Source organism: Euleptes europaea, chromosome 12, assembly GCF_029931775.1.
Source record: "Euleptes europaea isolate rEulEur1 chromosome 12, rEulEur1.hap1, whole genome shotgun sequence".
In the NCBI taxonomy this organism is placed as follows: domain Eukaryota; kingdom Metazoa; phylum Chordata; class Lepidosauria; order Squamata; family Sphaerodactylidae; genus Euleptes; species Euleptes europaea.
In genome coordinates, this window is record NC_079323.1 from 46,858,456 (window position 1) to 46,875,655 (window position 17,200).

The 17,200-nt window shown below is 42.8% G+C and overlaps 1 protein-coding gene across 1 annotated transcript in view; it reads left to right on the forward strand.

Moving 5' to 3' along the window:
- Positions 1-17,200, forward strand: part of GBE1 (1,4-alpha-glucan branching enzyme 1) — a 178,005-nt gene that overhangs the window by 45,845 nt on the left and 114,960 nt on the right. The window contains exon 3 of the mRNA XM_056858202.1: positions 4,642-4,757. Coding sequence (XP_056714180.1) covers positions 4,642-4,757 — 116 coding nt within the window. The remainder of the gene's footprint in view (positions 1-4,641; positions 4,758-17,200) is intronic.

Here is a 17,200-nt window from a genome sequence, read left to right on the forward strand (position 1 = left end):
TATGGAACCATTGTATCCTGAAATGAACTGTTAACATGTGGATCTTAGTAGGTGCTTTAGAATGAAAGAATAGTACTTTATATTGAATTCAGGAGTTTCTTTGCAGTTCCTCTGAAAGCCTCTTGTGGACAAGGCTGTCTGTTGATGTGACTAGTGACTAAGGGCGAAAACGCATGGTCGCTTTAGCCTCCTTTATTCCCTGTTTCAACCAGGATTCAGCCAGGATCGAACGCATGCGTTTTCGCCGAACGTGGGTTCGATCCTGGCTGAATCTTGGCTGAAACAGGGAATAAAGGAGGCTAAAGCGACCATGCGTTTTCACCCTAAGAGAGAAGGTGATCGTGTACCACGTGGTTATAATTGTTGCAGCTATATAGGTCTTGCCTCTCCCGGTGGACCCTAATTTCTTTTCTGTTTACTGAAATAGTGGTTTTAGTTTGCTTTGTTTTGCCTTGAGTCAAGGGTATCTTGATGCCCAACACTTTTGTGTTCTATTTTTTTCTCTCTTTAAAATTCTGACAATGCTGTGTGCATATATTTTTAAAAAATCTTCCTTGTATGGTTGTGGATGGCAGTATGCAAGTCTAAGAAACAGCAGAACCATGGAGAACTGTAATCATCAGCCCTCCAAATAGATGATTACTTCATCCATTGACAGACTGAGTTGTGGGAGAAGGTAGAACATGGACTCAGCTGGTTTGCTTATTATTTCCTTTGTCCCCCCCACCCCAGTACTGTGAAACTCTTGGTTTTATGAAGTCATGCATAGCTCTTGATCAGGCTGGGACAAGGTTCTTCTTCCCTACCTATCCGGTGGTCTTATTTTATCTGGACCTTCCTCCAAGGAGTTCAAGGCGGTATACAAATAATATATATCAGAAAACCATGTGGCGGACAAATGTTCTTCTGATTATTCCCTCCCTCCCTCATCTTCAAACTCAAGTGAACATCCAAAACATTACGATTTCTCAATTAGGAGTGTTAGAAGGTCAGTAAATCATGGATATGAGGCAACTAGTCATGTGAAATTTTGATATGAGAGGCGGTATTCACATTATTGCTTCCTGCAGTGCTCTTGGTAAATAAAATATTCAGTGTCATTTACATGTGTTATTGCTTAGTAACTTAGTTTTTTTTTTTCTGTACTCCCTATCTTAGAATTTACTGCTTCATAATAAAAGGCTTCTATAACACTTCATAGATTGCAACATTAAACTATCCATGTGGAGCCACTGAAAATGCTTCCATGTGGCTTTACCGCTTATGTGTGGCCACAGTGATTACGAACCATTTGTACATTGCTCAGTACAATTGTGTGGAGGCTTTGTGTGGTGTCTGTCTGAAATATAAGTGGAATGAGAAGCTCCACGCAATTGGTCTAAATCTAAAATGTATAGTGAGCATAAAGCAGACATGATGGCCAGTCATGTGATGCTGCCCTTTTGAAACATTTTTGCACTCTCCGCATGAATGGTATAATGAATTGGTGAAGCTGTTTTGTGCCGAGGCCATTAGTCTATCAAGGGCAGTATTGTCTTCTCTGTCTGGTCATGGGTCTTGGATAGAGGTCTTTCTTATAACCCACCACACAACCCTTTTAAATGGATGCACTGGGATTGGTCCTGGGGCCTTTGGCATGCAAATCAGGTGCTCTTCCATGCCATTTTCAGCAGACTTTAGTTTTGATGTATAGATATGTAAACTAAGAAGCATGATTTGTAGTGCAACTCCTATCTTGCAGATGCAGTTAGTCCTTTGAAATTACTCTATATCAAAACTTAAGTAATGTTGTCTTCGAAGAAAATACACTGGAATGTAGAAGGAGTTTTTTTAAAACATATGAGGAAAGGCATCACACATGGTGCTTTTATCGTTGAATATTGTCCTGGCAAGCTATGAGAATTTGTGCTAGGAAGACTGTAGCTAAATGTAGAGCAGCATCTCTTAAACCTTGGAAGCTTTTGTTGCATAGGCCTAGTACAGGAGCCAGTTTTAACTGTGATAGCTGGGAAATGAAACTTGCGAGGTACTGAGAAAGTTGGCATATCCAGATAGCCTTGTGCAGTAGGTCCCACTAGTGACTTGCAGTGCTGGGCAGAGGATAAAATCTGGATTATTTCAGACCCTCCCTCCCCCTTCAGAGTTGCGTTGGTAGAACTGAGAGTGAATCTGTTTAAGACCTGCAAGCTCTAATAGCATGCCCTGGCCCGACTATAAATTGCAGGATCCCCTCAGTTTGGCATGCTTAAATTGTTGTAAAGACTCGACTTGGAGTCCCTTGGCTAAATCCCAAGACCTCCTGCAAACATCCTCACTGAAGTATAAGCTATTCCATTTTGCTCTGGACCATTCTTTTCCTTTTTTCCCCCCTGCTGGCCTTACTCTCTTTATTCTCGCCTTTTAACCTTTGTTCTCTGTGATCGCCACACTGATAGACTTTCATGCCTGCGTTATAAACCTGTTAAGACTAGACATTTGTTTTCCTTAACTCCGCATCTGGGATTGAATAAAGAGGCCCACACACATTCTATTTGTTTTAGCTAAAGTAGAGTTTTTTTAATAGCTCCTGTTAATGGCGTGTATCCTAGTACTCCACTAAACCTCTTCTGTTGCGTTGGAGGAAGGCTTCTTATACTGCAGGAACTTCCTCCAGCCTAAGATACGATACCACTCAGTGCTTTTATTTGGAATGACCGGGTTCAAACTTCTATAGGGTTTACCGCCAGCAGTTTTAAAAGGAAGTCGTTTTAAAGTGCCCTGCATTAAAGCAAGCAACAACTCCACCCCCTCACAGGTATGAACGAAAAATGTAACTAGATGAGTATTTAGCTGTTGGAATCAACCATGTTGTATTCTTTCTCCCATCAAAAGTGTTAGTAATTTAAATTACTATCTACGTAATACATTGTTTTACTGCTGAAAACACAATCTTGGTGAATTAGGAGCAAGCCTTCCATCTGTGTCCTTTGCGGGTGCATTCCAGCTGCCAGAAATGTCAGCAGGGAGATCAAGAATAGAAGAATGGGGGTCAAACTAGATACAATTGACATTGTAGATTTTGATTCATCTTTAAAAGCTGTGTTTCACCTTCAGGATGGGAGGGGGAAGTTGATTCAGACTTGGACTGCTCAAAAGTAGGATAGGTTAACTGTTTTATCCCTGCATGGTTTTCCTAATCAACAAGTGCCCTTTAACTATAATAGGCTAACAACTATGAGTGTGGGGTTAGTGAAACGATACCAGGGTTAACTTCCCTTGTTCCCTCAGCACACTGCTGTAATTTAGCTTTACAAATCCAAGGTAGACGATAATCTTCTAGTTTATTAACTGGGCAAATACTACCCCTTTGTAAGAAATTACAGGCACTGCCTGTTTGGCTTCTGATTCTACAAGGCAAGTAGTATAATGAGTGTTATACACAACAGTATCTATGATAAGCGTGTGTGTGTGTGTGTGCCATCAAATCACAGCTGATTTATGGCGACCCCGTAGGGTTTTCAAGGCAAGAGATGTTTGGAGGTGGTTTTGCCATTGCCTTCCTCCGCGTGGGCTGGGAGAGTTATGAGAGAACTGTGACTGGCCCAAACCCAGAAGGCCTCATGCGGAGGAGTGGGGGATCGAACCTGGTTCTTCATATCAGAGTTCGCCACTCTTAACCACTACATCATGCTGGCTCTCACTACCCTGCACTACACCATGATTAGAATAGCTGGTCGTTACGCAGGAATGTCATGCTCCTAGTTGCACATGGGATTTAAAGTGGTATGATATCTTGTCAACATCATAGTGATGTTCTGTCAGCATACCTCCAGGGTCAGTCATTCTTTTTGCCCTGGGTATATACAAATACAGCATATACAGATAGCAACTGATAGAGAGAAATAATTGCTGAACCACTACATAGTAGGTACATGTTTAGGGAGGTATGGGGCAGAGGCATTTGCAGAAGAGGAGCCTTTTTCTTTGCCGCCTTGGGTGGGATCCATTATCCTGGCATTCCCAATCAAGTAAGTGGAGGACCGAGTTTGGTGTTTTTGTCCTCAGGTAGAATACCTGTAAGGGTTCTGAGCAGACCATTGTTGGCAATATGATAAACAATACTTGGCCTGGTTATTCTTCACCGCTTGCATAAAGTGCCTTTTTGTCTAGAGTGCCCCCCACGCTGTCGTCAGAGTGTTGGCATGGCAGTTGGAAGACCCCCCCCGTTCCCGTTGAGTACAGTGGTAAATATTTATACTTATGACAATGTTTTTTTGCCAGTGTGACATGGCACTGCACAAAAGATATAGGCTAAGATGTCTTAGGATACTGACTAAGCTCTGTTCCTCCGGCAGCATTGCTCTTGTCTGGTCCCTAAACTGGCACAGCTATGCTGGTGCTGGGCAGTTTACTGACTGGCTTAAGTCCTGTGGTGTCAGTATATCATTTGGAGTGGTTAGGACTTTTGTTCTGTCTCAGAATTGCCATTTTAATATTAAAATAGCCCATAATGTATGGCTGATAATCCTGAACCAATAAGATTTGTTACATGAAAACAAACTTGATGTTATGCTATACTGATTCCAGAAAAAAATAGAGTATAAATTCATGTTCCTTTTTTACATGCATTTTAATACCTGGTTTGTTTGTTTTAAATTCCAGATAACTGGAATCCATTTTCTCATCCATATAAGAAAATGGATTTTGGTAAATGGGAGTTGTTCATCCCTCCTGGACCAGATGGAGTTAAGCCTGTGTCTCATGGATCAAAATTGAAGGTACCAGTTTCACAATTGTCCTTTTGCTCTATGCAGTCATTGTCAAAAGTTGATATTGGATTTGTCCTGGTATTTTTTGATGTGCCAATTTATATTTTATAGTTCAAGGGTGACTGGCAGATTCTTCTTTTCACCTACATGATTTCTTATTAAAATAATGTGAAATAAAGGTATTGTGCCACTGCAGTAAACAAAAGGGTTTGTGCCAAATAGGGCCTTCCCAACAAAACTTAAGATGTCTGAATATAAGGTCTTAAACTGTCGATCAAAGCCCAAAAGTGGTTTGTGACTTTCACAGCTGTCTTGTCAGCCAAGGAGGGATGAAGTGGATCCTTAAAAGTAAGTTTAGAAAAATGTTCTGAAGTGTTTTAGAATCACTGTTTTAGTGAATGTTGAGAGGAAACCATGGGTAGCATATGTGATTTATGTTTAGAGTGATGAGGACTGAGTAAGAGGTCAAAATAGTCTGTTATAGAAATGTATACAGATATGCTGGTGAGTGTGTAAATTTTGGGTTGAATCATGACAGTCATGAATAACTAGATAACAGCCACTAGTATCATTCCACAAAGCTTTAGAAAACATTCATTTACTCATAGAACATGCAAGCTGGTCAGGTATTGCTAGGGGTGTGTGCTAAGAAACAATATGTTATAATTTTGGATCCAGGCTTTGGGCCTGGTTTGGAAGAGGGGAGGGAATTTTTATTGTGATTGCTTATTTTCAGAGGTAGGACATTACTGATTTGGGATTAAAATTCATGTGATTTTTCAGGTTTTAGACTTTAGGACTCTTGTTTTCAGTGGGGAATGCATATGAGTGTCTGGGACAGCTGTTTATAAAGATAATGTTACCAAGTTTGTACAGGACGCAGTGCTCCCTCTAATCTAAAGACCCCCTAAGATTCAAGCAGATTTTACGAAGGAGCCTTATTTTACAGAGGCCCTAAGTAGATGACTCTTCACAGACACACTTCTCTCTGCTGATTCCTGAAATGGGGGTCAAGCAGTAGTAGGGTTGCCAATTGCCCGGTGGTGGTGGGTAAACTACTGCCCATCCACCGGGCTGCCCGCCGGCCTGCTGAGGGCTGGCGGGCACTGTGGGCACGTGTGCGCAGACGCAGCGCACGCGTTACTTTTGGGTAAACCCGAAAGTGACGCAGATGCTCTAGTACCCTCGGCTGAAACTCTGTGGAAACCATAGAGTTTTGGCCAGGATCGCTAGAGTGTCCCCATCACTTACGGGTTAAACAGGAAGTGACGTAGGCACATCACACGCGCTGATCGCGTGCTAACGCCACGTCCCCGCGAAGCTGCCGCTAGTGGAGCTGCGGGGCCTGGCAAGCCTAAGCAGTAGCCTAGTAGCCAGTAGCTCTGGCAGGCCACAACATTAAAAACAAACCTGACTGCATGTTGCTACTCTTTCAGTAACTTTTAAAACACCTGTTAACTAAAAACTCTGCATTTGCCATCCTTTCTTGTAGTCTGTTTCCTTTCAGAAAGTGGAAGTGGCTTCCTTTGCCCAGTCTCTTCCTCCCTTTCTGCTACTCTGCCATTATTCCCTATTGGGGGGCTGGAGTGACTGTTTTTCAACCCAGTGACATCAAAGTTGCAGTGGAGTGAGTGTTGCATGTCCACCAAAGAACTCCCAAGTTTCAAACAAATTGGACCAAGAGTCAACTTCTGTGGGCCCAGCTCTCTGTTTTCCAGTCATAGTATTTGCAAAGATCAAAAAGGGCTCTGGCCCCAAAAAGGAGAAAGGGAAAAAGATCTGTGGCTCTCTGCGGCTTATCTCTAAAGGTGATTGCCTGGAAGCACTCTGTGCCCCTCCCTTGCGAGGATCCAGTTGGAAGGGAGAAATGCCATTGCCCAGGAAATCAGTAAACTCAAAGAAAGACACCAGTACCTGCTGTAGCCGGTTAGCAGCACCTGAAGATGAAAAACAACACATATTGTCTGGGGAGGGTGGTTTCATAAAACATAAGAATCCTTGATTTGTGTTACCATTCTGGAAGATCACAATAACGACTTGAACCAGCACTTTCCATATATATCATTGAGTTGGGAATTTCATAATGTACACATCTAGCTATTGCCATGGACAGAAATTGCAAGTGTATAGGTTCAGATTGTTTGCAATAAAAATATCGTACAAGTTTTCTTTGTACTTGTGATGAATTCTATTTGCTCACATACTTTATCAGAACAATAATGTATTTTTAATGCATTAGAGGTAAGTGTTCCCTTGGATCCATATACAACTAACAGCCCATTCCTGAAATGACCACGTGCGGAGTCAGTGGGGAAGAGGTGCAGCGGCGCCTCTTCCTATGCCAATTCGCGCACGCCGTAAAACACAAAAAAAGCTGTTTTGCAGCTTTTTGTTTTACTAGGGCTAAAAGCCCTATTGAAAACAGCAAGGTTGCGCCTGCTCAAAAGCGGGCGCAGCACCGCCGTTCCCGGTGCCGGCGTAACCGGCATAACCAGGAAAGGAAGCCGCCTAACTGGTGGCTCCTCCCCCTGGAATGCCCCCCTGCGCCAGCGCTGCCTTTCTACGCTGTGGCCTGTGCCACGGAGAGGCTGCGCCGGCGGAGGGGGGAGGCGCAGTCCCATGGTATTCGGCTGCTGGCGGGACTGGCCTCACTGCCAGCATAAGTCCGTGTAATCACTGTTTTACACACACTTACGCTGGCGGCGAGGTGACGCCGCCTCCTAAAGAGTTTCAGCCCAAATTTTCAGGAATGGGCTGTAAGTCACTCTGGAGTATTTACCTCATCTTCATACATTAGCAAAGGATTTTATAGAAAGCTTATATATGAGTTTATAGAAAGCTTATATATGAGTAATGTTTGTAATTACCCTTGAACTTCAGCTTGAATTATCTATATTTTGTGCAGTGTTCTAGTAATATTTTAACTTGAACCATCACTAATTTCTGGATTGAATAGAACTATCCTACTCTCAACCCTCTTGTCACTGTGACATGATGAGGACAGAGGACAATGTAGGCATCCTTCCTGGTTCTGAGGCATTACTGTTGTTAAAAACAGTCATTGTGTTTGCATTTTTGTGGCCTGTTATTGAAGAGAAGACAAAAGTTCTAGCCTTGCACTGCTTTGGAAATGATGGTCATTGCCAAGTGAGAGACAATTGCTTTGGTTTTGGCAGCAGTTGGATGGCAGTGCTCCAGCAAGGTACTATTTAAGGAGGATGGACCACCCCTTAATGTTTCAGATCATGTGTGACATTCTTCAGGAGCACCTTTGTCACTAGTTATAATAAAGTATAAAGTAGCAAGGATAACATTATCTGTCCTTGAAGATATTTCAGAACTTTCAATTGGTACAAAATATGAATGCCTCTGTTTGGATAAAAAAATTAGCGTCATGGACATACTATATCTATATTAAAACAGATTCACTGGCTGACAGATTTCTTCCAAGCTCAGTTCAGGATTCCAGTTCAAAGCACTTTGTAATCAGACTTGAATGGCCATGTCTCTTTATATATACCTACTCGCTATCTTAGATTGGTCCACAGATCTTTTCTAGTGATTCCTTCCAGTTGTAAAGTGCTGTTGGCTTCAAGAAGGTGTCGTTTGTTAAGGCTTCCTGCAGTGTGAAAAAGCCTTATGAAAGGGGTGTGGAGTGCTTCATCTCTCACTGTGTGATTTGATTTCTTATACAAATTTAGGCTCATTTCCATGACCTCTTTGGCACTAATGGCCATCTTAATATAGCTTACGCAGTCTCCACTAGGAGGCAGTTTTTCTATGTACAATTTTGTATACGCTACAGATATGTAGTGTCTTTAAAGCAATCATCCAAATGGCTCAAATATAAATTATAACACTATCCAGTGCCTTTGTACATAATATGAACTTACAAAAAAATACAAGCAATCTTAAGTGAGCTGTAAAATTTCCTACCTTTTAAACTGAGCAGTCTATTATTTCTAATTTGAGATGGATTCAATCACAGGCTCAATTATCACACAATGTGTTATCAAATGTTGATTTAGAAATACTTGCTATATGCCAGCTTGGAATTGGAAGCTAGAATATTAGTGGGGAGCATTAATTTAGAATATAGCACAGGTCACAGCATTTTCCATGTTAAAATAAATGAGGGACAGAGGTCACAAACATAAAGTTAGTTTAGTGGAATTGGTGCCTCTGCCTGTTTCAGGTTCTCCAGGCAACCACTGTCAACTTTTAAACTAAATGGCTAGAGAAAATGGGTCATTAAAACCCTTGTTGAAGATTAATCTGATATTTCTGTCCAATTATATTTATTTATAACTATTATAAATCAGCTGAGCTATTTAGATTATAGCTATTTCTGCATAAGTTTGTCAAATGTGGCAAGTTTAAGGACATAAGGACATAATAAAGGCCATGCTGGATCAGACCAAGGCCCATCAAATCCAGCAGTCTGTTCACACAGTGGCCAACCAGATGCCTCTAGGAAGCCCACAAACAAGACAACTGCAGCAATATTATCCTGCCTGTGTTCCACAGCACCTAATATAATAGTATAATGATATAATAGTAGTATCCTCTGATACTAATAGTATCCTCTGATACTAGAGAGAATAGGTATGATGAAGACTAGTATCCATTTTTACTAGTAGCCACGAATAGCCCTCTCCTCCATGAAAATGTCAACTCCTCTCTTAAATCCCTCCAATCTGGCAGCCATCACCACATCCTGGGGCAGAGAGTTCCACAATTTAACCATGTGTTGTGTGAAGAAATACTTCATTTTATCTGTTTTTTATCTGGTTTGAATCTGTCACCCACCAGCTTCAGCAGATGACCCCGCATTCTAGTATTATGAGAGAGGAAGAAAAGCTTCTCCTTGTCCACTCTCTCCATACCATGCATAATTTTATAGGCCTCTATCATGTCTCCCCTTAACCCCCTTCTTTCCAAGCTAAACAGCCCTAAGCGTTTTAACCGCTCCTCATATAGCAGTTGCTCTAGTCCCCTGATCATTTTGGTTGCTCTTTTCAGCACCTTCTCAAGCTCTACAATATCCTTTTTTTAGGTATGGTGACCAGAACTGTACACAGTATTCCAAGTGTGGTCTCACCATAGATTTGTATAAGCGCAGTATGATAGCAGCAGTTTTATTCTCTATTCCTTGTCCAATTATGGCCAGCATGGAATTTGCCTTTTTTACAGCAGCCGCACACTGGGTTGACAACTTCATTGAGCTATCCACTACCACCCCAAGATCCCTTTCTTGGTCTGTCGCTGCCAGCACAGATCCCATCACTGTATATGTGAAGTTGGGATTTTTTGCCCCAGTATGCATCACTTTGCACTTGCTCTCACTGAATTTCATTTGCCATTTTAATGCCCATTCCTTCAGTTTGAAGAGATCCTTTTGGAGCTCTTCATAGTCCGATTTTCTTTGGTGATCTGCAAACTTGGCCACCTCGCTGTTCACCCCCAACTTCAGGTCACTGATGAACAAGTTGAAAAACACTGGTCCCAACACAGATCCCTCAGGGACCCCACTGCTCACATTCCTCCATTGTGAGAACTGACCATTGATTCCTACTCTCTGCTTCCTATTTTTCAGCCAGCTCTCAATCCATAGGAAGACTTGTCCTCTTATTCCATATCTTCTGTCACAATATGTATATCTGTATCAGTGAATAATTAAAAATAGTCCTCATTTTATGTTAAACAAATATATTCACTGTGTTTATCTTAAAACTCAACTAAAACATAGGTCAATGGGGGGGGGGGAGTGCCCATAGAGAAAGTGGGCCCAGGTGACTTAAGTGAACCAAGCCACACATGATAGAAGGATGGGATAGGGATGGAGGGATACCTCCATCCTAGTTGTTTCACTCGGTCTGACTGGGGAGAGAGTAGAAAAGAGAAAGAGTCCAGTAGCTCCTTAAAGGCTAACAAAAGTTCTGATAAGGTGTGAGCTTTCATGAGTCACAGCTCACTTCTTCCGATGTCTGAAGAAGTGAGCTGTGACTCACGAAAGCTCATGTCCTACCAGAAATTGTGTTAGTCTTTAAGATGCTACTGGACCCTTTCTCTTTTCTACTGTTTCAGACAGACTAACATGGCTACCTATGGGGAGAGAGTAGTATTTTTTGCAGACTTCACAATTGATTAAATCCTGAACATAGCAAAAATCATGAGATGTGCTATATATGTTTATTTAATTCTGTGTTGAAATGATTGAAATTATTTGTTGCCGTCATTCTTTTAGACAAACTTTATTTAGCCCTTCATTCTGTCAGCTGATGGTGTTAGCACCTCTTATTCTTGTCTGCATGCAATATACCTAATATTGTATGTAGGGTTAGTGGGGGAGTATCTAAATTAGGATATATTTTGAATGTTCAGGTCTACTGTCTGCTTTGATTTTGTATTCACGAAGTGTAACATATGTCATGAACACATGCCCTAGCGAGAATATTAAGCTTTTAATGTCATTAGGGAAAAAAGTAGACGTTTATGTCTTCGGGAATGATTTAAATTCTCTTAATTAGCATTTTTTGTCTTTGTGATGCCCTCTTGGCTGCTGGTACTTAAAAGTTTTTTTAACCTGTACACCCACATGAAATTGTCTTAAGGTGTTATAAATGCTATAGCTGTTCTTGCTATATGTACATCAAATGATTAAAGCTCAGATCAATAACAACAAATAATAAAGACCATGATGAAGCATAGCTTTCACCAGAAACTGCCAGGTATTGAGGTTGCCAGTAAAATACCTACAGTGAGTTCAGAATTGTCTTCTGAAGTTATCATGCATAAACTACTAATGGGAAGCTTTCTTTTGATAGCTGGTTTTATAATTGAGTTCTGATGAAAATCAAACAGAAGGGGAAGTCAATTTTATCATTAATTTCAGCTTTGTTTAACTGACACCACAGAAACCTTCCTAATTTTTGTCTATGATGATGGGGGGGGAGTTAATTATATACAGCTTAGGGAACGAATAACATACTTTTTCTGAGCTATGGTCACCTTCAAATATGTGAGCTAAAACCTGTATCCACTCTTACCTTGGGTCTTAGGTTCCATGTTTCCTTTTTCGCTTTAAAAAAAATACTATAATCCCAACAAATGAGAAATTATAATAAAATGCAATTAATATTAATGCAGCATTAATATAGTAAAACTTGTTAAAAAATGGCAAATAATAATTTTGGAATAATACCAGGAAAGAGGAAAATAGGTCACAATTTCAATGTGACATACCGTATATACTCGCGTATAAGCCGAGTTTTTCAGCCCTTTTTTTGGGCTGAAAAAGCCGAACTCGGCTTATACGCGGGTCAATACGGTAGGGTAGGGGAGGAGGGAGGAGGGAGGGGAGAACTTACCGGCATCACCGCTGCCATCGCCGCCGCGGCCGGGAGCCTTCCTCTGGCCGGCAGGGGCCTGGAGGGGCCGGCAGGAGGCCCCTGCCGGCCGCGCCGCCGCAGCCCACGCGCCCGGGCGCATTCTTTTAGCCGGCAGGGGCCTTCCTTGGCCGGCAGGAGGTCCCTGCCGGCCGCTCCGCCGGCTCTCAGGCGCCCGGGCGCCTTCCTCCTGCCAGCAGGGGCCTTCCTTGGCTGGCAGGAGGTCCCTGCTGGCCCCGCCGCCACCCACGCGCCCAAGCGCCTTCCTCCGGCTGGCAGGGTCCTGGAGGGGCCTCCTGCCGGCCCAGGAAGGGCCCGCCGCCGATTCGCCACGTCTCCCAGTAAGTAGGGCGTTCAGGGGCTCTTCCCCCTCCCCCCCCTTGGATGGCACTGGGGTCGGGGTGGGTCGGGAGGGTCCGGGAGGCCAGCGGGAGGGTGACCTGGGGCAGGGGCCCTGCGCTCTAAAATGGCGGCCACCGTTTTAGAGCGCAGCATTGCCGGTAAAGGGAATTTCTTATTGACCCTCAGCTTATACACGGGTCAATAAGAAATTCCCTTTTCTGGCCTCAAATTTGGGGGGTCGGCTTATACTCGGGTCGGCTTATACCCAAGTATATACGGTACAACAAAATAATTTCCAAATAGTTCATGTTAGTAATTTAGACCGAATGTCTAATAACTGGGAAAAGGCAACATATAACAAGTGTTATATAAGTCAAGCTACCACTGGGAAGTGTCCTGGGAATTATCACATTACAAAAGAATTAGAACACACTATACAATCTCTTCGCCATCTCTTTTATATATTAATTCCAAAGTCAGTATAATGTTACCCTAGATACCGTAGTGAAGAAGATTCCAAACAGTTCTTTGCATAGACAGTTTGGGTTTGAAGTAACAGTGCGAGGTTGGGTCCCGTGCACCCATCCCGTGAACTCCCTTCTTGTGGAAATCAACCCCTGTAAGCAGAGGCAGATCTACTGTTAAACTAATGAAGCTTAAGCTTCAGGGCCCCTAATCCCGGAGGGGCCCCCTGAAGCAACTTTTTTTTTTTTAATGAGTGAGTGAATTTTTCAACAAAATTGTTGGATTTTTTTAGTGACAGAATCATAAGCCAATGGGTTGAAGTACTTAATATTGACTTTAGAATATGCTCCAATACCCATTTCATATGGCCTGAAAATGTCCCTGTAATTGGTCAAATTTCAAAATTTTCTCGGGGGCTTGCATCGCTCAAACCCCCAGCTGTAAGGGCTCACTGAGCTCGCCAGAATCTATTCACAGCCTACATTTGGGCAGCTGGATCCTCAAATTTTTTGTTGGTACACGGCTTAATAGTTCTGTAGTTTTATTTCGTCACTGTATGACCCATTTTCAAGGACTCCACCCCACCACCCTGTTCTCTGCCAATTTTGCCTCGAGGTCTTGCAAGGGCAACAAGGCCCTTTGGAGTTTCTTGGATGTTGCCCTATTGTTGCTGGTTGCGAAGGGGCCCCCGTAACAGTTCAAGCTTCAGGGCCCCAAAAATGTAGGTCCGCCACTGCCTGTAAGACAGGGGTTGGCTGGTTATCTGAACAGGCCTATTTGTATCTGAATGGCTTATATACTTCAAGTTGTGCGGGGTGCAGTTAGTACCCTTCTTTTCAATAAGATTCCTAACCATACTGTTCGCCAAGTGCAGCGCATCACACACCCTCAAAGGAGTGAAGGGCAACTACTCACTTATATGGGAAGAGTTGTTTGATTACTAAGCAACCCCAGCCATTGAAGTCAAGCATGTTCATTACAACATAGCTCTCATGAGTTGGTCTGTGCAAGAATCTATTTTGAATCTTCTTCAGTAGGCCTAATAGTTCTCTCTCTCTCTCCATGCCTATTTAGGATAACAACAGAGGAGAGGGGGAGGCTGACAATCTGTTTGCATGCACACTGCAATCCAATCTTGGGTGGGAACAGTAAGAGGAAAAGTGCAAATATCAAATGAGTGTTCAGACTCCCTACCATCATATAACCTGTGAACTCTCGTGTGGTACACATTGCTCCTCTACATGTTGACTGAAAATGCGGAGAGGGAGGCTGGGTACAAGCACTCTAGCTCCTACCCAGCAAACTTCTAGAAGGTGAGACAGTCGCCTTAAGAGAACTGGCTCCCCCAGGTTTCTCAGTCATTCAGCAGTTGCGGACAGTGGGCCAGGGGGAGGGGGGGTTGTGGCATTGTACATCTGGGAGGCTTTCTCCTTTAGGGCCCTACACAACCCAAAGATTCCTGGCATTGAATGTGTGGTCCTGGTGTGGGAAGCTGAGGAGAGCTTGGCTATCTACTTCATGTATTGGCTGCCTAACTCATGGGTAGATACCCTGCCGGGTTTGTTAGAGGCTATGGCAAGCTGGGCCTTGGAGTTTTCCAGGCTAATATTCTTGGGTGACTTCAACATCCATGCGACTTCATCGCAGGCCCTGGACCTGGTGTGATCTATGGTGGCACTAGGGCTGTCCCAGTTTGTTTTGGGTCCCACACACCAAGCAGGACACATGCTGGATTTGATCTTTGGGTCTGGGGTCAGTGTGGGTCTGATGCCAAAAGAGGAAGTTCCATAGTCAGACCACCTAGTACGGAAGGCCCGAATTGACTTCAGTCTTTCCTCCTGTTTGGGCGGCGAGTGCATTTATGCTTGTCCATGGAGACTCATGGGTCCCGTTGTATTCCAGAGGGCTATGCCGGATCCTAGCCCTCCTGGAGACACCCTTGATGAGCTTGTGGATGACTGGTATAGCCGCCTCACTGCAACTATTGAGGAAATTGCTCCCCGAAACCCTCTTCGCCTCCGCAGAAACTGGGCCCCTTGGTATACTGAGGGGCTCAGGAATGTGAAACGGGAGCTTAGATGGCTAGAGCGAGTTTGGTGGCATAAATAGGTAGCATAAATAGGGCACAACATTATTAAGTAGGACATTTGTTGTAGAGCAGCATATCCAACCTTAACCTACCCAACCCCTTTCAGCAATTAATCATGTAAGCCCCCACATGTTTGGTCAAGCAAGTATAATGATACCGGGCTCTGACTTTTCCAGTGCCTTTGTATGATTAGATCATAATTTGTTCTCACTACCTTGGTCCGTTTCTGACTTTTTATAATGGAAATCCTACCAGGAAAGAATTATCAGGAAAGTACACCAGGAAAGTACACCACAGTTAGATTACTGGTTCCTGAACCTGCATGTTTTGCGATACATGAGTCATAGCTGTTGAAATCCCAGGCTGTGGCAGAGGTGAACCGCTTATCTAAGTCACCTCACACCAAGCAGACTGTTATCACATCTTTCACTCAGCATATACAATTGCACCCAATTCTTAGGATGCTCATGATCCCAGACTGGGCTGAGTCACCATCATATTAAGGGCTTTATCCTAACAAGATCAAATAATCTAAAGATGCCTCAGTATGGTAGGATGTACTTAAGTTAGGTTTGCAGAAGAACACCAGTTTTGATGGCAAGATCTTGAAAGTCCTTCTTGCAAGTCCTATCCTCCCCCAAAAGAAGTTCTAGCAACAGTGCTGGCTTCCCCAGGATCCACTTTGCTGCCTCTTACTTTCCCTGGAGCCTCAATCCTGTTCTTGAAATCCTGGAGACTTGGTATGTTCTTCTTAAGGAGAATGCTAATTTAGAAAGCTGCTCTTTTTGTTTTTGATGTGACTTTAACTATCTGTAAAAGGTGGCCCATAATTTCAATAACAGTAGTAGTTATAAGAAGACAGGGTACAAATGTCTGCTTCTAAACACCGTTGTTATTGAAAGATGTGGGGTGGGCAAACTTCGCATTCTAGCTGTAACCTTTTATTATGGAGCTTTCTCAGCTCCACCTTCCCCACAACAGACCTTGTGAGGTAGGTGGGGCTGAGAGAATTCTGAGAAAACTGACTAGCCTAAGGTCACCCAACAGGCTTCATATGTAGGAGTGGGGAAACCAATCTGGTTCAACAGATTAGAGTCCGCCGCTCATGTGGAGGAGTGGGGAATCAAAACTGGTTCTCAAGATTAGAGTCCGCTGCTACTATTCCACGCTGGTTCTCAAGTAAGAAGCAGAGTGACAGGCAAGTGAGAAGCAGGGGTGGTTTGTTATTGCCTTCCTCTACAGAGTCTTCCTTGGTGGTCTTCTTCCAAGTACCCAACCTGTTTAGTTTCCAAGATCTGATGAAAATGAGCCATACCATGCCGCCTTCCCTCCCTCCCATACTACCATGAATACTCCTAGGATTATTGTCACTGCTCTACTGCTTTATCCTTTATTCCTGTGTATTTGTATGTTGTATCTTTTTTTTTTTTTTTTTTCAATAGTGATCAGAGTTTTCATTTTGGTTAACATAGCATAGATGCGGATATAGAAGTTGCATTTATGTTTTTAATGAATAGACCAGTAATGACACATAAGGTGACATTTAAAACAAAGTAAAATTGAGGGAAGTTGCTGGTTTTTAATAATTCACGAGAATATAGTTTAGGTGGTTCATTGAAATAGAAAGCGTCAGTTTGTTTTTTACAAATGGAGTAATATCTCCCTCTTTTGGTATACTAAGGCATGACCTCTTTTAGAGATAAGGTTTTGCTGCTTGGTTTGAAGTCCTTTTTTATTTCTTAATAAAAATAGGCAGATAAACATTCATGGCAAAAAAGAGAGAGATCAATATGCTTAATTTGTTTTCCAGAAACTGACAACTGTATTAAATATTTATTAGGAGCAGGTAATACAAATGATTATAGTTTCCTTAAAATATCAGGGTAAAAATGGAACTATATGTGGATCACAGAAATGTGTACATAGCATTGTATCACAATTCTAAAGAAGATCAAAGTGCCCTGTATACTCCACAGTGTACAGGATTCCAGTTTAAATCACTTGTTTCTTGCCATACCCCCCCACCCATTCTCAAATACTTGCTCATGGACATTAACTCATGCCTGCTATTTTATTTATTAATTGTGCTCAGTTTTAAGTATGCAAGCAGGGAACTTTCAAAGACTTGTGGGGGACATCTCTTTCCCTCTCCCACCGCTTCCTCTTTC